The 26,777-nt window shown below is 40.4% G+C and overlaps 1 protein-coding gene across 1 annotated transcript in view; it reads left to right on the top strand.

Moving 5' to 3' along the window:
- Positions 1–272: 272 nt before the first annotated feature.
- ENPP1 (ectonucleotide pyrophosphatase/phosphodiesterase 1) overlaps positions 273–26,777 on the top strand; it is a 72,355-nt gene continuing 45,850 nt past the window's right edge. The window contains exon 1 of the mRNA XM_044248774.1: positions 273–512. Coding sequence (XP_044104709.1) covers positions 273–512 — 240 coding nt within the window. The remainder of the gene's footprint in view (positions 513–26,777) is intronic.

Raw genomic sequence — 26,777 nt, 5'->3', positions numbered from 1 at the left:
CGGGGCGCGGGGAGGGGAAGGCTTTGGGGGAAGTTAAAGACGCGCCCACGTAAAGGACCCAAAATAACCGACACGCAGAGTGCCCGAAATCAGACAGGAAGCCAAATAATCCGGGGCGTTGAGCTGCTTTCCCTCACTTCTAGCGCTGGGCGGCGGGCGCCGGGCCAGGGGTCGGGCGGCGAGGGGCGGGCGCGGCGGCGGGCGGGGCGGGGCCGGCGCGGAGCCTATTAAAGGCGCGGCGGGGCGGCGGGGCCGGAGCGCCGGGGGCCACGATGGAGCGCAGCGGCAGCACGGGGGGTGGGAGCAGCGGCGGCGAGGGCGGCCGCCCTCCCCGGGAGGGCCCGGCGGGGAACGGCCGCGACCCGAGCGTCGCTCGCGCCGCCGCGGCGCCCGGGGACGGCCAGGCGGCTGAGTCCTTGCTGGCCCCCATGGACCTGGGGGAGGAGCCGCTGGAGAAGGCGGTGAGCGCCCGCACGGCCAAAGACCCCAACACCTATAAGGTGCTCTCGCTGGTAGGTCCGCGGCCCGGCCCGGTGCCCGGGAGGGCGGGGAGGGCGGCGCCCGGCTCCTGCGCCCCGAGCGCGGTCAGCACCGGCGACCCGGAGAGAGGCAGCGCTGCGGCCGCTCCGCTTCGCCTGCACGCGCTCGCCTTCGGGCTCGCAGCCCTGCTCCCTGCTCCGTTCCTGCTCTTTGCCCCCGGGGGAGCCGTTCGCGCTCAAGTGTGGCACGGATGCTTCTGAGGGCCCCGTTTAGGAAACCAGGCTGTGAAAATGGCCATCTTTAGAAATACTTCTCGTCCCCCAGCAGAGTACGAAGTTTTTAGAAAGGATAAATGACCAGCCCGAAAGTTGTTGGTCTTAGGCAAGACCAACGTTTTTTCCCCCTTTTTAATCTTTTTGGGGGGCGACTGTGGGGGTAATATTGATGACTTTCTTTGCATTAACTGATTTCAGTTGAAAAGGTTTAGCACAGAGTTCTTTAAGTGTTATCAGAAACTTTGGGAAATGCCTTTTCTTTTGGCTCTGCTTAGGAATTTCCTTGCAGCTGTACAGAAATCCCATCAATATTCATGTTATGCGAATGTGAAGAAACGCTGACGATTCTTTGTCCACTCTTTTAACAGTAGGTTACACGGTTTTTCATGCTAACAAAAGTAGCCATTATTCATCTGCTATTGTATTATGACAGTTGCAGGATCCAAGGTAAATTTGATGAAATGTTGGGGGGAGAGTGTGGGGTTCATTCCTATGGTAGGAAATGTTGTGCTGACAGTCAGAGCCTGGGTTCTTGGTTTAGTCAGTAATTTCTGAGGCCTTGTATAACTCTCCCAGATCTCAATTTCTTATTTGTTAAAATGAGGACATCACCTCCATTGCCCATTGCATAGGATTATTATGAAGATCCAGTGGGAACGAAGTTTGTGGGGAATTAAATTGAAAGTTACATGGAGACATAATAATTTTTATTGCATTATGTGGGAGTAATATCACTTACCTTATGGTTGAACAATGCTGTGTAGAGAATATCTTTTCTGATATTTGAAATCTACTTTCCTTTAATAAGCATTTCCATTTTGACTGTATTTTAGGTATCATGGAGATGTTACAATACTTTGAGGAACGAACATTCCTAGACTAAAGAGATGGTATCATATGCTCAGTAATTAAAACTTAAGCCTAAGGTTCAAAGAGTCACAAACCACATAATGTTTGTATCTCAACATATATTTTTGCATCAGAACTTATTTTGGTGTTTTGAGTCACCTTTTCTGTTTGTGTTAGTGGTCAACCTTCGCTTCTGTAACATGATCACTGAAACTATTTAGTATCCATATTTCCAGGTGTTTAGCACACTACCAGGTGTTCAATAATTGTACAGTGAATCTGTGTGCAGCTTTAATGTGAAATCATTTCTAGATGCCTATAGCCTTGGAAGGTTGCTGAATTGCCAGTTGCTATATTCAGGTTTTAAACCTTTTCCTATTCATTTCCTTATAGCTTCACAATAGGTATCAGCAAAGGTCTACCTTTGAAATGTGCATTTCAGTCTTTGACACGGCAGCATCATCTGGCCAAACAGCATTCCATTGTGCTCTCATGATGGAACCAGGGTACTGGACATGGAAGTGTCTGTGGTCTTCCTTTCATAGTCACAGTCATGAATGATTCTTATCCCACTAGGTGGGGTCTTTGTTGTAACATGAATCGTCAAAGAATTCTTACCTTATGTCTTCGATGAAATATTGTGGGACATTAAATATACACCTAAACTCATGGCAATGTTTTTGAAATCTTAATTAGTAACTCAAGTGAATGTGGAACCTTTTACCCATCCTTCTTTTTCTTCCCTACTTCAATATCCTGCTTTTCCCCTTCCCCTCCACCCCAAAATGATGCACTTTTTTTTTTTTTAAGATTTTATTTATTTATTTGACAGACAGAGACCACAAGTAGGCAGAGAGGCGGGGGAGGGAGGGTGGGTGAGCAGGCTCCCTGCTGAGCAGAGAGCCTGATGCTGCACTCCATCCCAGGACCCTGAGATCATGACCTGAGCTGAAGGCAGAGGCTTAACCCACTGAGCCACCCAGGTGCCCCAAATGATGCACTTTTAAAGGGAAAAGTCTCCAGAAGGAATTTGACAATTGACATCAGAGAGTTCTGGGACAAGTCTTCTAGAAAGGAGCTGCATTCACGGATTCCTTCTTTCAAGTTAAACATCCACACAATTTTCATAAAGCTGAAGAAATGGATTGACTGATTACAACTGGGGTTGAGATTACTAGAGGCTATCCACTGATCTGGTCCTCAGCCAAACAGTTTCTACCTAGCAGGGTAACTACAGAGTTGCCCTCCAGAGAGAATCAGTGGCAGCTTGGCATTTTTCTGAAGATATTTCAGATCATCTTAAATGATGCAGTAATGTGAGAGTGGATGAAGAGGGGAAGATCCTGTTCTACCCTTGCTTCTCGTTGGTTCGAGAAGGCTCTAGTGGCTTTTGGCCCCGGGCCCTGGGCCCTGGAAATGCTCATGCCCAGGCACCAAGCCAGACTGCGGGGAAAACTCAGACGGCAAGTACAAGTATTACTCTGGAGATGCTCCAGCAGATGTGATAAATACTGGATGCCTTTCCTTAGTCCCAAATTAAATTTTGAACTGAAATTTTGACTTTCACTGAGGTCAGACTTGAGGATTATTTGAAATAATCCTTACTCTCTGGTATCATTTTAGAGGGCAGAGAATTCTCAGCCCCAGTGCAGTACCTTTTTCCATTGACCAGTGAGTGTGCCCTTCTACAGCATTATTTTGTATTTGTGATCTTCTGTGGTGCTTATGAATACGGGTCCAGCTGTGTGTAAAGGGCTTTATGGTGGTGGTGGTTAAAGACCACTTTAATCTTTCAGTGAAAGAGTTCTTGGTAAGTGGCAGAGGTCGCCCTTGTTTATCAGAAGTTTTGGTATTAAAGTTACTAATTCGTATTAAAGTTACTAATTCAGTAAGCTTTTCTCTCCTTTTTACAACACATCACCTTATCTCTAAAATAGGGTATGGAGAACATTCAAGATAATTCTCTGCCCCCCCCCCTTTTTAAAGGATTTTATCTATCTATCTATTTATCTATCTATCTATCTATCTATCTATTTAGAGAGCCTGAGCGGTGGGAGGGGCAGAGGGAGAGGATAGGAGAGAATCTCATGCAGAGTCTGATGTGAGACTCCATCTCACAACTCTGAGATCAGGACTTGAGCCGAAATCACAGAGTTCAGATGCTTGCTTAACTCAGTGAGCCACTGGGTGCCCCTAATTCTCTGCTCTTAATGGGACTAGGAATCGGCATTGCTCTTGTGTTGTTGAAATGTAATATCCATCCAACCATTGTTTAGCGTCTTTCAAAATGACCAGAGCATCTTAGAGCCCAGAGAAGTCTCCCACTTGACCCTTTTGCTATTTGTTTCACATGTTGTGAGAAAATGAATCAAACGTTTCTAGGAGGCAAGCAAGATGGTTGTGTTCAGCGCTGGGCCTCAGACAGCACCTGATATTCGGTGTCGCCTTTTGGTCAAATGAATGAATGCACTGCATTTTTACTTAGACCAAGGGGCACTTCGCCTTGGAAAAGGGCCAGATGGGAAGACTGACTATACAATCACAGACCATATGGTCAGTTGAAAGTCATACGGCGCTTAGGTAGCCATTCAGGAGTAACATCAAAACTGGGATAGCGTTTCATTAGGGCCTTGGGAGATCGAAGAGGCAGTGAAGGAGCTATAAACAAAAGCTTCCAGCCAAGGCCTGCATCCCTTAGGACAGGCCAGACACAGCCTCTGTGATCACGTGGATTCAGAAATGGTTTCTGCCCACCCGCCACCCTCTCAGGTACAGCCCCAGTGTGGTCATCCAGCCCGCCCAGGTTAGGTCATCCTGTGGGTGCAAATGAGGGTCTGCCTCACTTGCACCGAGGCCCCTTCTGTGTTGGTGACTTTGCTCTCATACCCCACATTCAGTCTTCGTGGGTTTTGCGGGGTACTGTTTCCTTCAGCGTTGCTTTCAGTTACTTCCTTTCTGCTCTGAGTCCCATGCTGGTCTCTTTCTCTTTCGACATTGGTACCTCCGCAGCGTCTGCTCCACGGATACACAGCCATCCTTTCAACACTGTCTTTATTCCCTTGCATTCCGCTTGTTCAGTTCACTCTGGACAACAGTTTTGCTGTCTCCTGCCTCCATTATATCCTATTCATGACTCTGAAGAGAATCCCTAATGGCTGTGTTGAGAGACCTTGTGTGTTCTGTATAGTCAAGAACTGAGGACCATTGACCCATTTAAAATAGTTAAGGAATTTTTTTTTTTTTTTTTAAGAATTTATTTGTCAGAGAGAAAGAGAGACAGTACAAGCAGGGAGAGCGGTAGGTAGAGGGAGAAGCAGTCTCCCCACTGAGCAAGGAGCCCAGTGTAGGACTTGATCCCAGGACCCTGGGATCATGACCTGAGTGGAAGGCAGATGCCTAACCGGCTGAGTCATCAGGCATCCTTATTTATAGAAATTTTTATCTATCGCCTTCTCATCTTCCTCCAGTTAACCTTTTTTCCAGATACCAACATGAAGGTAAATGAAAATAGTTTTATATTCAGATTGGGTTTGATCAATTTCATTGCAAAATATCCCTGTGACTTCTAATTCATAGCAAATGTATTTCACCTGTATTAGGGCTTTTCAAGCTAAAGAACTTAATTGTGAGATATATGTATATATATATATATATGTATTTATTTTGATAGAGAAACATTTCAAATGACTCAAATGATTTAGGAATATATAAGCTTTTAGAATACAACTTGTAATTAGAGATCTACTTCTGGTTAAAATAAACATACCTTTAACAACTATGAAATATTGCCAACAGAAAGTAAACAATGAGGGGCGCCTGGGTGGCTCAGTGGGTTAAAGCCTCTGCCTTTGGCTCGGGTCATGATCTCGGGGTCCTGGGATCGGGCCCCACATCGGGCTCTCTGCTCAGCATGGAGCCTGCTTCCCTTCCCCCCTCTCTCTGCCTGCCTTTCTGCCTCCTTGTGATCTCTGGCTGTCAAATAAATAAATAAAATCTTAAAAAAAAAAAAAAAGAAAGTAAACAATGAGTTCAAGGCAGAACATAGATTACTCTTTCAAGCCCACGTCTTATGCAGCAAAAACTGATACTCAGAAAGTGAAGTCCTTAGGCATCAAATAAGATCTAAGGTATGTATTTACCATGGGAATAATGTATAGTAATATATTTAAAAGGGTTTTTCAAAAGAGTGACAGAATGTTCAGCTACGTATTAACTAGTCAGAACACTCTATTTCCTGAGTATATTAGTTATTTGAGGTTTGATTATAAGAATTAACATCTATAATAATCTTTATTTTATTCTTCATTTTTAGTTTTTCTTAAGATTATTTATTTATTCATGTATATTTTTTATTTTAGAGAGAGGGGAGGGGCGGAGGGGGAGGGAGAGACTCTCAACCAGACTCACCACAGAGTGGGGAGCCTAAGATTGGGTTTGCTGTGAGGACCCTGAGATCATGACATGAGCCAAAACTGAGAGTCAGATGCTTAATTGACAGAGCTACCTAAGTGCCCCTCACTTTTAGTTTTTATTTTTTTAAATTTTATTTATTCTTATTTTTTTATTAGTGAGAGAGAGAAAGGAAGGAGCCAAGGGAGAGGGAGAGAGAGACTCTTAAGCAGGCTCCCTGATCTCACAACCCTGAGATCATGACCTGAGCCGAAATCAAGAGCGGGACATTTAACTGTCTGAACCACCCAGGCATCCTACTTTTAGTTTTTAGAAGGAGATTTGGTGGAAATGTGGGTGGTAAAAGTTTAGATGATTATTATTCACAAAGCACTTTGCAGTTTTGGAAAGCATTTTCCCATATTTTTTTAATTGATCCTCATTATGTCGGCAACTCTGGAACAGGAAAGTATAGTGACAGTTAGTTCTCATCGACAGATTAGGAAAACAGGCTCACAGGGGTGCAATCAGGTTTCTCAAACTGCAGCATGCTTAGGAAAACAGCCGGAAGCTGTTAAGGACAACAGATTGCTGGGCTCCATTCCCAGAGGTTGTGGTGTAGAGGCTTGAAATTGTTATGGGCTAAATGTTTGTGTCCTTTCCAAATTCACATGGTGAAGTCATAACTCCCCAATGTGACGAAATTTGGATGTGGGGCCTATGGGAAGTGATTAGACTTTGCTGAGGTCCAGAGGGTGGGCTGTCATGATGGGATTAGTAGCCTTACAGGAACGGGGAAGGAGAGGAGATGCGAGTGGTCTCCTTCCCTCCCTTCCCCCATCCCCCTCTCCGGCACATTCTGAGAAAAGGTCCTGTGAAGACCTCATGAGTGACAAGCCAGGAAGAAGAGTCTTTATCCTTGCCTTGCCGGCAGATAGAACTGTGAGAATCTCTGTGGTTTAAACCACCGAGTCTGCAACATTTTGTCATAGCAATTTGAGCAGACCAAGATAGGAATGGACCCAAAGACTCTGCATAACAGATTAAGTACCTCGAGTTCTTCAGATGGACTTGGTTCACTTACTCCACTTCTAGAAACAGTGCGTCAGATTTACAGGCGAAAAGTCATAGCATTTGGGAGTAGAAAACCCTGATAACTAAAAGGACTTAACTACAGACTTTTATTCTGGGTTAATGGCTGATGGCATCCCATTCGTTTGCCTTTTTTTCGTTGTGATGTCAATATCTCATGTTACTCTGAGCTTCCAGTGTCTACAAATTTGGGGGAAAGTGGTTTTCATCTTACTTTGAGTGCCCTTCTGAACACATTTTTAAATGTACTAGGAAAATGGAGAGGCCTTATAGAAAGTCATTTTGGAGGAAGTGGATTTTCACAAACATACCTGTTTTGTGGATGGATCATCTTCTCCCTGTGTCTTGTCTCAGGGACTTTATGTAGATTTAGGTGGCAAACATTCTATCACAGGTGTGGTTTGAGATCCTTCAAGAGCATCCTATCTTGATCTTCCGGAAATAATTCAGAGAAGGTAGCTTGTTTCTAAAGCTGATTTCTCTCCCTTGAAAAGCTTTGTGACATTAGCAAGCATCTGGGGTATGTGGTCTGTCACGGAGAGACAGTCGCAGCAAGGAACTCATTTTTACCGAGGTGGTGTGCAGCAAAATAATTACAACTGTCATTATGAAATGTTTCCACACAGAGTCTCCCATGGCTCCAGATTACCTTTATTTTGAATAAAATATGTTTTATAAGCAAAAGACAGGTAGAACAAAGTTTCAAAAGCCAAAATATTTCAGGCAGCAGCTGTCAGACTGTGGTATGTGGGTCCTTGGGGATTCCCTGAGTTAAGCCTTTCAGGGGGATCATGGATTCCAAGTGATTTAACAACAATAGCATGAGGTCCTTTGCCCTTTTCATGGGGCTGACCTTTATGCTGATGGGATTAAAGCAATGGCCCTGCTGTCCCCTTAGCCCAGATCCAGGCAATGGGCGACTAGACCAGTAGTTCTGCACTTGGGATTGCACCACAAAGAAGCCAATTCTTTTTTGCTTAAAAGAATGTACTAGATAAAAGCAGTAAAAATGTCCTCAGTGAGGCAAGTCTTATTAAATCTCAACCCTGAGTGATAGATCTCTTCAGTAGGTGTGAGATGGGAAGTATTGTCCACAATCTGCTGCACACTGAAGAGCTGTGGTTTTCTGGCGGGAAACTCTGTAATTGAGCTGTGAGCTGAACTAGCTGCCTTTTTTCACAGAACATTTTTATTTGAAAGAACAACTGACACACTGTTATTCAGGCTTTCGCATTTGGCACACATTTTCGTAATGTTAGCTTGTCTCTTCAAGGAAAACAAATTAAGGTATCTGTTGCTCATGATAAAACCCAGTCTTTTCAGCAAAAATTAGAATTTTGGAGAGCCTTGTATCTTCTCTTGTACAACTGATAACTTCCCAGTTTTTAAAGACTTTCCAAAGAAGGGGTGCCTGGGTGGCTCAGTCAGTTAACCAACCATCTGCCTTCAGCTCAGGGCATGATCCTGGGATCCTGGAATCCAGCCCCAGCGTGGGGCTCTCTGCTCATCAGGGAAGCCTGCTTCTCCCTCGCCCTTTGCCACTCCCTCTGCTTGTGTTCTCTCACTCTCTCTCTTGAATAAATAAATAAAACCTAAAAAAAAAAAAAAAAAGACTTTCCTGAAGAAATTGATGGAAATAGTAAGGAGTGTGGGTTTTTTTCCTTAAGATGTAAGACATTGTGTCAGCATTTGGAAGAGCTACATAACTTGGTAAACCAGTATTTTCCAAGGGACCAATGGAGGATTTATTAAACTATGAATGGGTGCAAGTTTCATTCAAAGTGCAAGGTAGACTATTGGATTTTAGTGTTATCATATGAAAAATATATCAATATTGTCTCAAGTTTTATGTTGTATTTTGCCTTTAAGAGATTACCACTTATAGAATTTTGGTGTGGTTTTAAAGAATGTCCACAATTGTGTGAAAAAGGCTTCTTAAGATCCTCTGTAAGACTATAAAGGAAATCTGAGACCAGAAGTTTTAAGAATATCGGCTTTAAGGAAAGGTATACATTCAGTACTGTTTTAAAAAATGAGGGGTTTCTGGGTGGCTCAGTCAAGTGTCTGCCTTCGCCTCAAGTCATGTGATCCCCAGGGTGCTAGGATCGAGCCCCACATTGGGTTCCCTGCTTAGCGGGGAGTTTGCCTCTCCTCTCTCTGCCTGCTGCTCTCTCTGCTTGTGCTGTCTCTGTCAGATAAATAAATAAAATCTTAAATGAGACTTAGAGATATAAAAAGAATCAGCTGTCTGTTTTTGGTCTAAACCACAGCTCTGCCATGACCTCCGTGTTAGAGATGAAAAATCATGGCTCAGAGAAACTTGGGGGACTTTCTAAGAATTTCTCAAAATTCTGTTAATTTTATCTCTGTACTTTATTGATAAATAGTTTTGAAGTCAGACAGATTTCCGTTTAAATCCCGGAACTGCTATTAGCTATTTGCATGTTGGCAAATAACTTAAGTGTCCTGACTATCAGCTTCCACAACAGCAAAATAGTGATGATCCAAACGTAGGATGCCATCAAGGAGAATTAAGTAGCATATAAAAATTGGACACAAAATGTGCCCTGAATAAGTGGTCGTTTTTCTTGGGATTACCGATAAGCTTCAGTGTGACTGAGTTCTTTATTTTTCCTTATTCAAACAGCACGCACCGCCTTTCTACCCAAAGTGTAGTCAGCAGGCTGGAAGATCAGGTCCTTGTACACAGTGCAGAATCTTGGGCCCCACTCCAGACCCACAAAACTAGAATCTGCACTTGTGCGGATCCCCAGGTATTTGTCTACACATTCAAGATTGAGGAACAGTGCTCCGTAAGGATGATGAAGGGGTACAGAAGGCCCACCAACCTGAATTCCTCTAGCTGGGGTGCCCATTCAGCTTCGTGCTTCCCCAGATTTCATACATGAGGCTGTACTTCAGAAAAAAATTTCTCAGTGTTCCTTAAAGGGCTCCCCTGTGTTGGCTTTGGGTTGAAATGGTGCAACTGCTCGGTTGCCTTTGGCCCTATTCTTTCTTGGACCTCAGGGTGCCTAATTAATGGTGCCTTTGAGGGGTGCCTGGGTGGCTCAGTTGGTAGGCGGCTGCCTTTGGCTTGGGCTCAGATCATGATCCCAGGATCCTGGGATTGAGCCCTGCATCCAACTCCCTGCTCAGCAGGAAGCCAGCTTCTCCCTCTTCCTCTCCCCCTGCTTGTGTTCCTCTCTCACTGTGTCTCTCTCTCTGTCAAATAAATGAATAAACTCTTAACAAAATATCAAGTAGCCCATCACCCTTGCTGTGCGTCTGGACATGACATACAGGGTCTCTAACCCGCCTCCACATGTACGGTTTCTGGGTCTCAGGAACTGACCTGTACTCTCATTTGCTTCTTGTACTTGAACTGCCTCTTCCTTACTCTGCCCTGGCTTGTTCTTTAATTGTCCTTTATTGCTCTCTGCAGAGCCAATTTTCTGCCTTTGCAGATAACATGCAGATTTCCTTCCAATTCTAACATCCATCTATCGGAGTGTCAGGCAGATTTCACTTCTGCGCTGCATCATCAAACAGAGCTCTTCATGTCAAGAGTTTCCATTGCCAGTACCTTCTCAACCATCCACAGCACACTTGACACAAAACCAAAACAAAGAAATCTTGGAGCAGGGCTTTTTCAGGTGTTTTTGAATCACGTTCAGTGTCCTTGGCACAGAGTTTATTCCATAATACTTCGTCATTCAAACACGCTGGTTTGCTATGAATGCCACCGGGCATCACTGAGATTAGAATCTTCTGGAGGCTAGGAAACAGGTGAATGAAGTTTATTCAGGTGGGAAGGGTGTGGTTAGCATTATGAATACTACGTGGGTCTTGTCTCTTGAATTAACAAGAGAACTACAGAACAACTCGTACACTAAAAGGCCTTACCGATCAGCTCCAAAGAAGTAAATGTGAGGAATGTTGACACATAAGAGTATGGACACATTTCTCATCTCTTGGAAACTTGGAAAAGAGAACAGTGATTTTTCTGGGCTGATTCAAGCATGTCTTGAGGGACAGGCAAGTGAAGAGTCTGAAACTTGGAGTCACAAGAATTAGCTGCTGTGTGACCTTTGAACATTGATTGGCTTTGCTCCTCTGACTCTTACTTTCTTTACTTTCAAGGGTTTTGGATTAGGTGGCTTTCTTCTAGGTCTAAAATCTTTGTATAGGATAGAGAGCTTGTAGTATTTTCTTCTTGTTATAAAATACTGCATACTACAGAAAATTCAGAAAATGTGGGCAAGCATAAGGAAGAAAATAAAGATTGCATTCTTATTATCTGCTAGTAATAGTTTTTTTGTTTGTTTTTGTTTCCTACCTCAGGACTTTTCTTTGTGTGTATTACTTTTTTAAAACAAAAATGGGGGGGCGCCTGGGTGGCTCAGTGGGTTAAGCCGCTGCCTTCATCTCAGGTCATGATCTCAGGGTCCTGGGATCGAGTCCCGCATCAGGCTCTCTGCTCAGCAGGGAGCCTGCTTCCTCCTCTCTCTCTCTCTCTGCCTGCCTCTCTGCCTACTTGTGATCTTTCTCTGTCAAATAAATAAATAAAATCTTTAAAAAAAAACAAAAAAAACAAAACCAAAAATGGGATCATACAACAGATACTGCTCCATTTCCTTTTTTTTTTTCATTTATATTCCATTATTAGATTTTGTTATTGCTAGACAGATTTTTCATCTTTCAGGAATAGGGTTTCAAGACTTTTATTTTGCTAGTTCATGGGGTCATCTTTGAAAGCATCTCTGCTGATACTTCAGACTTACTCAGTCCTCAAGAATTAAAAAAATGTTTATAACACTTTTTTGTTTTTGTTTGTTTTAGTCATTCCTGAGCCTCACCTCCACTGCTCAGGTCTCTTATAGCTGAACAGTGAGTTTTCCTAAACGTCACATATAGGGTAGGTGCATACCTCTAAGCTCAGTCTTTTTTTTTTTTTTTTTAATAAATTTTTTATTTTTTATAAATATATATTTTTATCCCCAGGGATACAGGTCTGTGAATCGCCAGGTTTACACACTTCACAGCACTCACCAAAGCACATACCCTCCCCAATGTCCATAACCCCACCCGCTTCTCCCAACCCCCCTCCCCCCAGCAACCCTCAGTTTGTTTTGTGAGATTAAGAGTCATTTATGGTTTGTCTCCCTCCCAATCCCATCTTGTTTCATTTATTCTTCTCCTACCCACTTAAGCCCCCATGTTGCATCACCACTTCCTCATATCAGGGAGATCATATGATAGTAAGCTCAGTCTTCTTTTTTTCTCATTGCTTCAGTTAACAGTGTTACCAGATGGGGGCTGGGCACCAACAGCTTCATCCATTCCCATCGGTGCTGGAGGCTGGTGACATACTATGTCAGTCACTGATCAGTCAGTATTTGTGAAACACTTAGAGCAGACCCTTGTGCGTGGTAAGAGCTATTGAAGTATTTGGCGATTTTTATAAGTGCCTCTATGGAGTTGACTCTTTGTCAGGCTCGATGTAAACACTCTTCCTCCTTGGATTGGCGCCATTGCGTGATATAAGAGGGAGCACACGCAAAGGCTGGTAAGTCCAGTTCTGGGACCCACAAGTCGGTGGGACTCTGTGTCCCTTCTGTAGTGTATGGGACATGCATATATTGTATGCCTAACTTGGACTTAGATATTTGAAAGACTCCGATAATTTTCAACTTCTGCTCTTATGGTACCATGCCAACTGAGAGTTAGCCAAGATCTCCAAAGATGCCTGTTCCACAGTGTCCTAGCTCTGCTGAACATACCTTCCGTTATAGTCCAGAATTGCACTGTTTTCCAGATACATTTTGTATTGATTATTTCTGTTTCCTACCCCAAGAGTGATTTTTTTTTTTTTTTTTACCCCCCTTTCTCTTACCTGACTACTCTCCCTGGGATCCAAGACGAAGCATTCCTTAGCTGGTTGTTGGCTCCGTCTCCCCCGTCCCCGAAGCACTCAGTTGCCCCTTACTCATATAGAGGTCATAGAGTTGAGCGCTAAAGAGCCAGACTACTGGAGTAGAAACTCATCTTTGTCCAGAACTTCTATGTGCCCTTGGGCAAGTCCCTTAGCTTCCCTGTGCCTTGTTTCCTCACCTGCAAAATGGGGATAAAAACAGTAGCTAGCTACCTCATTAGTTTAAGGATTAAATGAATTAATATATGTAAACTTATTAGGAAAGTAGTGAGAGAGTGTAGAGTCTAGATTAGGGTTAATTGTTATTGTTAGGGTGGGGTAACTTATTTAACTATTTCGAGTTCCTACTGTGTGACCAGTCAGTCTCCTGCGAGAAGCCGGCGTCTAAATGGCGGTTGGGGAAGGGAAAGACTTCCTCCTTGTTCTCGTGATCCATTGCCGTGATCCATTGCCGCAGGAGCAGACAGTTATCAAAGAATCTGTAAGATTGTCTCAGTGATAAGAGCTGCCTCAAAGCCTTACCCAAGGCCCTAAGGGAGAGTCCTGAAGGGAAGATGGCTTAGTTACAGAGGATGAACGTGCCGTGCCGTAGGGGAAGTGACTGGTGTGCAGAAGAGGCTTCCGAAGGAGGGCGGCTCCAAGTACGAAGGCCCTGGGATAGCTGGGAGCGTGGTCCATCCCAGAATTGGGAAGAGACCAGAGCAGCTGGTAAGGAGAGGGGTGTGATGTGTGACGAGGCTGGAGAGGGGGCCTGGGGCCAGGTCCAGGCAGGGCCTTGCAGACTGCCATATGGATTTTGCTTTTTGTTTCAAGAGCACTTGGAAATCAGTGAAGTATTCTTCTGTTTATTTTTATTTCTATTTTCATTGTTAGTGATAAAGTTTGATGTACATTTTGGACTGATCATTTTAGCTTTAGTGGTAGTGATGAGGGAGCAGAGGGCCAGCTGAGGGCTAAGCAGGAGCTGATCCCACCCCCCTCCCGAACCCGCATGCAGGTGGGATCTCTGTGACATTCCTCAGACACTCCTGCCTGCCCTAAAACTAAGGGAAGGAATAAAACAAATGGTTAACTAATAGAAATCATAGTCCAAAATGGCGGGAGCCTCTGTCAGTTTACAAAATGTCTTAGTGATTTACAAGAAAAATGCATTCTTATCAATAACCTAACTTCCAGAAGGAAACTGGCAACTACCTTCATGTTAATGCTTTACTAGAGGGAAAAACAACCTGAACTTGACAGTGGATTCCAGTATCTTGTAGGTCTTCTTCAACACATAAAAATTCTTTAGAAAACCTCCCTTTTCCTTACCTCTCCTAACTCGCAACTGTATAATCGGTCACCCGACTTAACTGGTGCAGCAGCTTTCTGCCCACAGGTCGTGTGATTTCATAAAGCTACCGTGTTGTCCCAAAGACATCCCAAGAATTCAGTCATCAGCTCTGGACCACACCCCACCAACCCCAGATCACTGGCATTCCAAAACTACATCAGTGGGGACAAATTAAAGAGCATGGTGGCTGAAGAATGAATATGCTTTTACTTTTTTACTTGGCTGTTTCATAACTACTTTCTCTTTTTGGCTAGGTTGTAAGTTCCACAAGTAGCTATTCAAATTAAAATTTACATAAATTAAGGTTAAGTAAAAAGGAATTCAGTTCCTGTCACACCAGCTACTTTTCAAGTGCTCCACAGTGAAGAGCTAGTCACTACCAGACTAGGCAATAGAGACAAAGAGAACATTAGCATCTTACAAACTTCTGTTGCTAGAAGGTTGTGATATTACAGGATTGGTTTTTTTTTTTCACTTTTATAGTTATTCCAGCAGGTAATAATGAACATGTACATAGAAGAAATGTTCTTTGTTCAGGAAACATTGGTTGGAACAAAAGAAATTGCCCAAAAGGTTTACTTTGTGAATGTTCTTACAAGTGTAATTTTAGGATTTTTTTTTATCCAGATGATTGAGTGTAATTAAGTTGGCTTAAGCCTAAATATATGCATTAAAAGGTGACACATTTCTAAAATTATGTTCCTTCCTAAATTATAAACCCGTGTATCCCTTATCAGTTTTTAAGTTCTGTCTTAAGTTTCCACTGTAATTGTGATTAACTATGGTGTTATCTCCTTGTTATTCCCATTTCCTGTCCTTGGGAAGACTTGCCAGGAATCCTCTGGATAGTTGTCTTTTTTGTTGCCCCCCCCCCCCGCCCCCGACTATCTTTCAAGAATAAATACAAGTTGCTCTTGTCATTATGGTACAAAAATTATTTGGTGTCGGTGGGAGGCAGAAACCAGTCACAGAAATTTACCTGAGCACAATGTCTTTTCTCCATCTTTTGTGTTTTATATCTGACCTACCATCTGCGAAGGCAAGATACCTGCCTAGGCAAGAAAAACTGGCTTTTGGATAAAATCCGTGGCTCCTTAACTTTTAGCCCATCTGTTTTGAGCTTGGCCTGGGGCTAAAAAGGGATTTCCTGTCCCATAAATGAACTAGTTTTCCTGTCTCTTCTATCTCATGAGCTTAACTTGAAACATTTTTTTCTAAAATTATTTAATAGTACTTTTAATTTAATGACTCATATCTTTCTTGACTGTAGCTTCAAAAGAAATAAACCTTTTTCATAATTATTTTGGGAGTGATTTTTTTTCCTTGAAATCCAGCTGACTTAATTAAAAAAAAAAGATTTTTTTTTCTTTTTTGTATTTAGGAGATAGAGAATTAAAAACAAATGAATCCTCAAAATGGAAACTTCTTTGCCTATATTCAGTTTAGTTTAGATTATGCCTTTAGATTATGCCCTTGGTGTGTGTGTGTGTGTGTGTGTGAGAGAGAGAGAGAGAGAGAGCCCTTGAGACAGAGAGAGAGAGAGCCCTTGCTGTATGGCCAGCATCCAGTCAGAAAAACAAAGACCATACTTGGTAATTTCATCAAGAGAATTTAATATAGAGGCACCTGGGTGGCTCAGTCATTAAGTGTCTGCCTTAAGCTCAGGTCATGCTCCCAGGGTCCTGGGATCAAGCCCCACATCAGGCTCTCTGCTCGGCCTGAGGCTTGCTTCTCCCTCTCCCATTGCCCCTGCTTGTTTCCTTCTGTCACTGTGTCTCTCTCTGTCAAATAAATAAATAAAATCTTAAAAAACAAAAAAGAAAAGAGGGAGAGAATTTAATATAAGACATAAGTTGCAAAGCTATTGGAAGGACTGAAAGCCAAATGGACTGGTGTGGCAATGAGGCAGCCCCATAAAGGGTAACAGAAAGAACCTGCTACCGCCTTGAGGGCAGGAAGGGCAGAAGGAAAAGGTTGATGAAACCAGAGCTGGGATGATTGACATTTCGCATTACTATGGTGCATTTGTCCCAAACAATGAACCCATGCTGATAAAGCCTTATTAACTGAAGTCTGTGCTCTATTCCTGTTCCCTTAGTTTTTCCTGATGACCTGTTCTGTTTGTTCCCATATCCCATCCAGGAGTACCACATTACTTTCTGTTGTTACATCTCTGTAGTTTCCTCTTGGCTGTGTTTCTCAGCCTTTTCTTGTTTTGATGACCTTGACAATTTTGAGGACTACTAGTCATGTCTTTTGTGGAATGTCTTGCAACTGGGATGTGTCTGTCATTTTTTTCATGATTACAGTGGGAATGTTCACTTTTGGGAGGCAGACCACTGAGGTCGTGTTTTTCAGTGTTCCTCATTGCTAGAGATACTTTTTTGTCCTGTACTCTGGAATACTAGTCAACACTTTTATTAGACTAGAGTAAGTTCTACTGGAGGGTGGAGTATCTACATAAATTATTTGGAATTATTCTATATGGGAGATTTGTCTATTCTTCTCCACTTATTATTTATTCAGTTATTTGTTTATTTCAGTTTGTACTTAACTGATATTTATTTAATCCTTTGGATTATAATCGAAAAATCTGTTCTTTGTATTTTTGCTCAAATTGTTCTGGTTTTGGCCATTGGGAGTGGCCCTTGTGTCCCTTTGACCTACCCCATCACTCTGTGTGTGTGTGTGTGTGTGTGTGTGTGTAACATTTCCTTATTTTCTGGTACTACAGAAAGTTTCTGACTTTCAAACTCCTCTTGTTTTATTTTCTCTCCTAAATGTTTACTAATACTGTTTTCTTTATGGATTAACAGCTCTTTAAAATTAAATTATAGGTGGCTTTTTTAAAGAAAATTGTATTTGACAAAGTCGCTTTAATTTCAAAATAGTGAGGATTACGATGTTGTGAAATGGAGACATTCATACACTGGGTAATTGGATTGTAATTTTTTTATTGAGGTATAATTGGCATGTAACTTTATATTAGTTCCAGTTGTACAACATGATGATTCAATACATATGTATATTGCAAAGTGATCACTACAGCAAGTCTAGTTAGCATCCATCATTACACTTAGTTTCAAATTTTTTTGTCTTGTGATGAGAACGAAGTTCTCAACTTTCAAATATGTAACAGAGTATTTTGAATTATAGTTGCCATGCTATACATTAATTATATCTCCAGGACTTTTTTATTTTATAACTGAAAGTTTGTACCTTTTGTCATCCCTCCCACCACTCTGTGTGTGTGTGTGTGTGTGTGTTTTGCACTTCATTTACTTTCTGGTGCTACAAGATGTTTCAGACTTGGCAGTCTCATCTTGTTCTACTTTTTTTCCCTAAATGTTTACTAATATTCTTGATACTCATAACCAAAAGTCTGCTTTCCGCTTGAAAATTAGGAGTGGACTTCAGAAATGTTTGTGCCTAAATTCTCTGTGCCTTTACCAAAGGAAGCAAAGTACGACTCACATCACTCCCATCCCCATGTCGCTCTGTGGAGTATTTTTCAGGCATTACCCTTCATTCCGTGAAGTGATGAAGAATCAGATCATTACCTCTGAATGAAGCTGAATGAAGCTGACCATTTGTGTGCTTTAAGCAGAGTCAACTCTTAAATGCCTCCATGGGTCATTTTACCTTGGGAATGATGGAGGCATAAAATCCTGGGGGAAAGAAAAGGAAGCATGCGCTCTCCTGTGCTCAGAGAGCGTACTAGTTGGCTCTGCCAGCTTCATAAATTCCTTTCTTCTCAGTGTCTGGTCATCAGTTTTGTTCTTTTTTTTTTTGGTCATCAGTTTTATAGACTCAAAACCCTCTAGTGGTATTTGATGGGTCAGGACTTTGGCGGAAGCTTGGCAGAGCAGATGTGGTTCACTCAGGGCCCGTCACATGGTTGTAGTCAGATGGCAGCTGGAGTTGCCGCAGCTGGAGATGGAGCATCTAGGTGCCGGCTGGGCATCTCAACCCCCATTTCATGTAGTTTCAGGACCTCACAGAGCCTAGATCTATGCATAGGGTAATTTGAGCTTACAACCTGATAGCCTCAGAGTAGACTTCTTACATGGAGGCTGAAGGCTTTAAGTGTAAGCATTTCAGTGATGGATTTACGTAATTGGCCAAGAATTGATCAGTATTTTATATCGTTTGGGTTTATCATAATGCATTACATTTATTCAGTTGTCTATTATCAGAAGTGTAGATTCTTTGCACACTTTTGCTATTACAAATAATGCTGTAATAAATAAATGTCTCTGCATAGCCTTTTGCTTGTGTGAAAATTTCTATCAGATACATTATTAAATTTGGAATTTCAGGAGTGGAGATTATGCACATTTTGATTTTAGGTAGATGAATCTAAATGACCTTTGAGAAAAGAGCATATACTTCTATGAAGGCAGTGAGAAAGTGCGTGTTTTTCCTTACATCCTTGCCAACACTTGCAATTATTAATATTTTTGTTAATTGTTCATTTCATTGGCTAAAAAAGAACTTGACAGTTCTTCGACTTGTAATGAAGGTGGATGTCATAATTTTATTGGCCATTTTACTTTGGATAAACTAGTTTATTACTTTTGGTATATTAAAACTGCAGATTATCTTTCTCTACTTGGTTATATGCTCATAATCTATCAGGGACTTTAACCTGTTCAAAATGTTTGATTTTTTCAAATGATTTTATTTATTTATTTGAGAGGGGAGCAGTGGAGGGGCAGAAGGAGAAGGTAAGGGAGAGAATCTACAGCAGACTCTGCACTGATCATGGAGCCCAGCATGGGATTCAGTCCCACAACCCTGAAATCATGACATGAACCAAAACCAAGAGTCAGATGTTTAACTGCCTGAGCCTCCCTGGCTCCCCCTGTCAAAAACAATTTATCCTAGTTTCCCTTACCCCATTTTTCTTATGATTGATGTTCTTTTTCTATGACATTGCAGACATTCCTTATTTTTATGGCTCAAATATATTATCTTCTCCATTCCGATTTCTAGATTTTGCACCAACCTTATAATGGTGTTCACTACCCTTAAATTATAAAAATATTTGCTTATATTTTTCGTCTAGTGATTTTGTGTTAAATTTTTCTTTTTTTAAAGATTTCATTCATTTATTTCTCAGAGACAGAGGGAGAGAAAGCGAGCGAGCACAGGCAGACAAAGAGGCAGGCAGAGGCAGAGGGAGAAGCAGGCTCCCCGCCGAGCAAGGAGCCCGATGCGGGACTCGATCCTAGGACCCTGGGATCATGACCTGAGCCGAAGGCAGCTGCTTAACCAACTGAGCCACCCAGGCGTCCCTTGTGTTAAATTTTTAAATACTTATTCCATCTGCCCTTTTATCTTGAAACTTTATTTATTATTATTATTTTTTAAGATTTTATTTATTTATCTGATGGACAGAGAGCACAAGTGAGAACAGTAGGCAGAGGCAGAGGGAGAAGCTGGCTCCCTGTTGAGCAGGGAGCCCTATGCGGGGGGCCGGGTTCCAGGACCCTGGGATCGTGACCTGAGCCAAAGGTAGACGCTTAACTGACTGAGCCACCCAGGCACTCCTGAAACTTTATTTATTTATTCTTTAGAGAGAGGAAGAGAGAGCATGAGTGGGGCAATAGAGAAACAGAGGGAGAGAGAGACTCTAAAGCAGGCTCCACGCCCTCATGACCTTAAGATCATGATCTGAGCCAGTATCAAGAGTTTGAGGACATTTAACCAACTTAACCATGGAGGAGCCCCCTCATTTTATTTTATTATAAGTCAAGAGATAGAAATCCAGTTTACTAAACACTTTCCTCAAGATCTTATCTCAATAAACTGCATTTCTTAAGAGACTAAAGGAAGTGAGAAGATTACATAAAGAGAAGCCACAAAAATGTATTTTGCTAACTGAAAACAAACCACAGTTAAAAAAACCATCAAACCAAGAACAAAGTGTGGCTGTTTAATATTTCTGTGATCCCTTGTGGGCAGTTTCCATTTGTGGTTATAAATGGAAGCTTTAGTGGCAGGAGACTGTATCTGAGGAGTTCCCCTCCAGCCTTTATAAGAGTGATCCTGCTTCATGTTGAGGGATTTTGTTACCCATCTTGTTGATTAGGTGATCACATCTCAAAACTCAGGGCAGGAATAGAGATCATGGAGTGAAATTGCCACTAAAGCTAAGTCTCTTTCCTGAAACCATGACTTTATACCACCAAATGGCTGCTGCTTTACCCCTTGACTTAAGTTTAGAGAGAAACGGTCTGTGAAAGCAATTGGTGAGCTCTGAGAGAAGTGATTTGCTTACTCAGCCAGAAGTTACAAATACTGGATAGTCTTCTCTTTGAAGGGCTTGGTACTTTTTGAAACAGAAATAAATGAACAAGTTTTTCTTTTTAGATCTATGAGATGATCAATGTTAGTCAAACCTACTGTGGTAATCATTTCACAGTATCTATCAATCAGACCATCACGATTTATGCCTTAAACTTATGGTGATGTATGTCAGTTATTTATTGTTAAAACTGGGAAGATATTAAATGAACATAATAGGAAAAAGAGTTGCTGCCCCAGGTAACTCAGTTCTCTGGAGGCTTTGCAGCTTTCCACGAAAAATTTTGGTGACTTCGTGACTCCCACTTCTGATTTAATTAACATCCTGTGTCATATTAGTTTCAGGAATAGAATTTAGTGATTTATCACTTATAATACCCGGGGCTCATCCCAGGTGTCCCCCTTAAGACCCATCACCCATTTAGACTATCCCCCTGCCCACCTCCCCTCCAGCAACCCTCAGTTTGTTCTCTGTAGTTAAGAGTCTTTCTTGGTTTGCCCCTCTCTTTTTTTTACACTATGTTCATCTGTTTTGTTTCTTAAATTCCACAGATGAGGGAAATCACACGGTTTTTGTCTTTCTCTGACTGGCTTATTTCACCTAGCATGATACTCTCTAGTTCCATCCATGTTTTAGCAAATGGCAAGATATCATTCTTTTTCATGGCTGAAGATTGTGTGTGTGTGTGTGTGTATACCACAACTTCTTTATCCATTCATCAGTAGATGGACATTTGGGCTCTTTCCATAATTTGGCTGTTATTGATAATACCGTTACAAACATTGGGGTGCATGTTTCCTTCAAATCACTATTTTTGTATCCTTTGGGTAAATATGTAGTAGTGCAATTGCTGAATCTTAGGTTAGTTCTGTTTTTAATCTTTTGACCAACCTCCATACTGTTTTCCAGAGTCAGCCAAGAATCTTAATACATGTACATAGTTAAGGTAAAATTCCTTAAGAGAGGAGGGTGTAGGAGATGGGGTCAGGAGTGATCCAAATAGAGGTAGAATCAATTTTCAGAAGTAGATTCATAGGTATTTTAGATTTATCAGGGACCACAGAAAATACTCAGTCCAACTCAGTGAATGGGGGGGACGATAGATGATGTGGGTTCCTTGGTATCACAGAGCTCCAAATGTAATACATATCCTTATATGGATATAAAGCCATAAGAGTTGGGTGCCTGGGTGGCTCAGTAGGTTAAGCCGCTGCCTTCGGCTCAGGTCATGATCTCAGAGTCCTGGGATCGAGTCCCGCATCGGGCTCTCTGCTCAGCAGGGAGCCTGCTTCCCCTCTCTCTCTTTCTGCCTCTCTGCCTACTTGTGATCTCTGTCTGTCATAAATAAATAAAATCTTTAAAAAAAAAAAGCCATAAGAGTTATTGGTCTTTTGTGATTAGGGCCACAATTTTGCCATACTTATATTTTTAACCAAAAATGGTTAAGATTTTAATAGTTTCCTTGTGGATTATGGTAAAGTTAGTAACATGGTTTCTGCTTTATATTCCCCACCCTTTTAATTTGATACTTTATTTTAACCTGTCCTAAAAAAGTTATTTTTTAATTATCACCACCAGGCCCTATTGGCTATTGATATGAGCTTTCTTTGGTACTTCTCTTCAGATGTTTGCTTAATTAGAATATGTCTTTGAAAATCAGGGAATTGATGAAATGACTATTTGCTTAAATATTAGAGGTGCCAAAAAAACTTTTCTGGTTTATAATTAAACAATTTTTTCTGGTTTAGAATTAAACTAATTCTAGTTTAGGGAAGAATCTCATATTTTATTACCCCAAGAGACTAGTTCAACCAAATATGAAATGTATGTTCTTTTATCATTATCTCCTAACAGATTTATGTTAGATTGGGGGCATTGTCTTCTCTGTTTTATATGAACACTGATACAATGTTTTATATGAACAATGATACCTGATTGTTACAAAATACCTGTTTGCTGTTTTCCTTTCTTTCTCACTTAGGAAAGGGTTAAATGTCTAGAGCTCCAGCGTGATACATCCTAGCATTTAAGAGAGCCAGTATTTAAAATACTGTGTCTTACTAAACTGTTCTACCTCCTTCTGATTTTATTTCTCTTCTTTCTTTTTAAAGATATGAAAAAAGAACACAAATATTCCAAAGAAGAGTGTATGGATTTTCACCGGGGAACAGTTCTCCTTACTCACAACCAGAATCTAGGTTTATAAAGTCTATTAAACTAAGCCTGTTGTGATTTCCCCCTTTCTTAAATATGAGAAGTATTTACCATTAAAAAAAAATCCAACAGATTGATAACACTATTTCTCTCTCTCTCTTTTTTTAAGATTTTATTTATTTATTTGACAGACAGAGATCACAAGTAGGCAGAGAGGCAGGCAGAGAGAGAGGAAGGGAAGGAGGCTCCCTGCTGAACAGAGAGCCTGACACGGGGCTCCATCCCAGGACCCCAGGATCATGACCTGGGCCGAAGGCAGAGGCCTAACCCACTGAGCCACCCAGGTGCCCCGATAACACTATTTCTGACAAATTAGAAGCATGTGCTGTTTGAAATGATAGCATACATTCAGTAGTTCTCTTAATTAGTATTTATGAAAAAAAAATGTATTGATAATGGAGTTTTAGAAGGTCCAGCATTTCTGTGATACGTCTTTGAAACTTGTTTTTTGTGGGCTCTGGTCTTAATAGTGCTCATTTTATTTTATTTTATTTTGTGTGTTTTTTTTTAATAGCGCTCATTTTAAAGCCAGTATTTTCCCTTTCATGTTTGAGGAAAGTGCTATACTAGTATCTATGGGGTGGAGATTTTTTTTTTTTATCCGCAGTACTAGGAATCTTTCTGAGAAACAGTGCTATAGTTTGTGATGTTAGTTTGCTTGTAATAGAGAGGTTCTTGAAGTACTTCAACAGCTGGGTTTGAGCAGGTAGTAACAAGCTGTGCCTCATAGGCACGGATCTTTGCAGATCCAAAGGAACCACCAAATTGTTTCCCCTCTGTTATGTTGTCATTAGTCTTCTGATTGGTCCTTCCAGTTGCTCTTAGAAGCAATGGTTTGGTCACAGATAGCCTTGCCTACCATGACCCTACATATTTTTTAGGTTTTGCTGTCATTGTGTGTGTGTGTGTGTATGCTTTAATAAATTGCTAGTTATTGCTTAGAACTTTTTAAATGACTTCTCTTTTGCTTTAGCATCTGCTCCTCCTTTTGTCCACAAATTCTAGTCTTCAACCTGTACTAGTCATCCGATGATAAATATTACTACAATGACTTTTCTCTGATTCTTAATTGAGACCTGTTAATGAGATAATAAAAAATATCACTATTTCCATAATTCCCAAATCTTACAAAATTGTGAGGATAAAGGACATTTTACTTAAGACAGTTACCATAATGGATATTCCCTGATATGGTACAAGCAAACATTAATATTTCTTAAACTGGGTTTGATGAGCTTGACAATAGATAAAAGAGACAGAAATATAAAAGGTACATTTCTGGAAGCTATCATAAATCAGAAATAAAGTTTTGAAATCATAATTTCATTCTATATAAAAATTGTGCATGCTTATTTATCTTATATGCTATGAATTGTTATAAATGTGTTACATATGTATTATGTTGTATGGAGTTAGAACAGTCTGTGAAAGACCTAGCTATTCTGTAATTTATGGTTTATTTCTCATAAATAAAGATATATATAAGTTGATTTCACTTTATCTACCTTAAGCTATACAGGTGGTCTCAAACTTGAAGTTTCTCTATCTATATTTCTGGCAGAAGCAAATATAAATCCTTTTTGGAAGAAAATAATTCCATCCCCGGCTTCTAAAGAATCCTGAAAATTTTCAGCATCAATGAACAGAACACAGTTAAAAACAACCTGGCACATAGAGGAAAATGGCACAGTGAACAAAACTCATCAGAAATATCCTACTTCAGAAGCAGGCACTTCAGATGGTATTGTTATCAGATGCAGGTTATAAGACTCTTGACTACTTTTGAAGAAAATACAGAAGAAATAGCGCTTGCGGGGCTCAAGTCAGTTAAGTGTCCAGCTCTTGATTTTGGCTCAAGTCATGATCTCAGGGTTGTGAGATTGAGCCCTGTAACAGGCTCCGAGCTGGGTTTGGAGCCTGCTTAAGATTCTTTCTCTCCATCTGCCTCCCCACCCCCCAAATAAAGAAATTTTAAAAAATTTAAAAATTAAAAAAAAAATCTTAGTAGTTGGGGATTGTATGTGTTGTAATGAGTACTGGCTTATTATATAAGACTGATGAATCACAAACCTGTATCCCTGAAACAAATAATGCATCATATGGTAATTAGTTGAATTTAAATGAAAAAAATAAAAATTCACTTATTTAAAAAAAAAAGAAAATATAGACAAAATAATAGTGAATTGGAGGAAGGGTAATTTCCTGTGATCTTTCTTTTTGTGATACATGTTAGATGATGCTTTCTGAACTACCTTCCTGCTTACTAATTCTGTTTTTCACAGTGTGTCTTATGATGTGAATCCTTGGCACTGAATTTTGTTCATTTATTTATTCCCATAAATTTTATTTGGTTCTTTAAAGACTTTCTAGGTCACTTTTTATAGTTTAATGTTTTCCCATTAATATCCATTTTTCCTTTAATGCATACTATCTAGAACTGATGAAAGATACCAATCCTCAGATTTAAAGAGCTCCTTTACTCTTAAGCAGAAAAAAAAAAAAGAAAAAGAAATACATATCAGCAAATGACAGAATAACATTGCAGAATACGAAAGTAAAAATAAAAAGATTTTAAAGGTATTGGAAAAAAAGACATTTCCTTCAAAAATGTAACAGATAGCTGAATTCTCAGTAGCAATGATTAAAAGCATAAGGTGGTGTAACCATATCTTCACTGTGCTGAAGGAAGATAATTGCGAAACTGCAATTATGTACCCAGAAGAAATATCTTTCAAGAATGAGAACAAAATAAAGACATGTATAAAGTAACAAATACTGAGAGGATCTGCCATCAGGAAAATTGTGAAAGAAATACTTCAGGCAGAAGGAAATACATTCCAGCTGATTCCAGATAAAAGGTGCAAAGGAAAATGTGTTAAAATGAATGAAATCATAAATAGTTGGGTAAATCTAAATGAACTTATAAAACAACATTGACTTAAGGAATTTAAAAATTAGAATAAAAGTAATATTAAAGAAGAAGAAAGTCTGTAAAGCTATAACCTAAATAGCCATATTAATAACTTGGGAAAAAACCCAAAACAAAATGGAAATTAAACATAGGCTACTGAAGGAAAGAAAAAAATAAAGATAAGACCAGAAATCAGTAAAATTAAAAAATAAACCAATAAAAGAGGAGACTGGCAAAGCAAGAAGTAGATTTTTTAAAAAGGAGTATTACTTCTGGTGAGCCTCATTAAGATAAAAAGGAAAGGAGGAATGGAAGAAGGACCACAAACAGAGCTACAGACACTGAAGAAATAACAAAAAGCTATTATAAATCATTTCTATCAATATATTTGAAAATGTATATAAAGTGGAAAAGTCCAAGAAGAAAAATAACTTACCAAAACTGGCTTAAGAAAAATTAGAAAATAAATAGTTTTATAACCCATGAAGAGATTGATGCAGAAAATTAATAAAATTATACAGATCTTTCTAGGCCCAGAGAGCTTCACCAATGAATTCTACTAAACCTCCAAGGAAAAACTAACTCTGATCTTATACCTCTTTATTGCTGTTCTTAAATTTATTTATTTTTTTTTAATTTGTCACAGCTTTTTTTTTTTTTTTTTTTAAAGATTTCTTTAATTTAAAGATCTTTTTGTCATTCATGTTCTGGAGTTTTAAAATGCTGTGAATAAGTATGAGCCACCTTTTATTATTCTGGAAGCTTGATATTAGTATCTTTGATTTGAAGATTTATGTATCTTTTTAAATCCCACTGAGAATACTAATTAGGTGTTTTTCTAATATATTTTTCTCTTCCTCTCCCTTTTTTTCCCCCTTCGTGTTGATCTTATACTTTCTGTTTATCTCGTATTGTAGGGTGGTGAATGAGTGGTGAATCATGGCTGTTCACTGATAGTTAAGAATGAGTGAGTGGGGGGGTTCCTGGGTGGC

Source organism: Neovison vison, chromosome 1 (assembly GCF_020171115.1).
Source record: "Neovison vison isolate M4711 chromosome 1, ASM_NN_V1, whole genome shotgun sequence".
NCBI classification, from domain to species: Eukaryota; Metazoa; Chordata; class Mammalia; order Carnivora; family Mustelidae; genus Neogale; species Neogale vison.
This window is presented reverse-complemented; position numbering and strand designations above follow the sequence as displayed.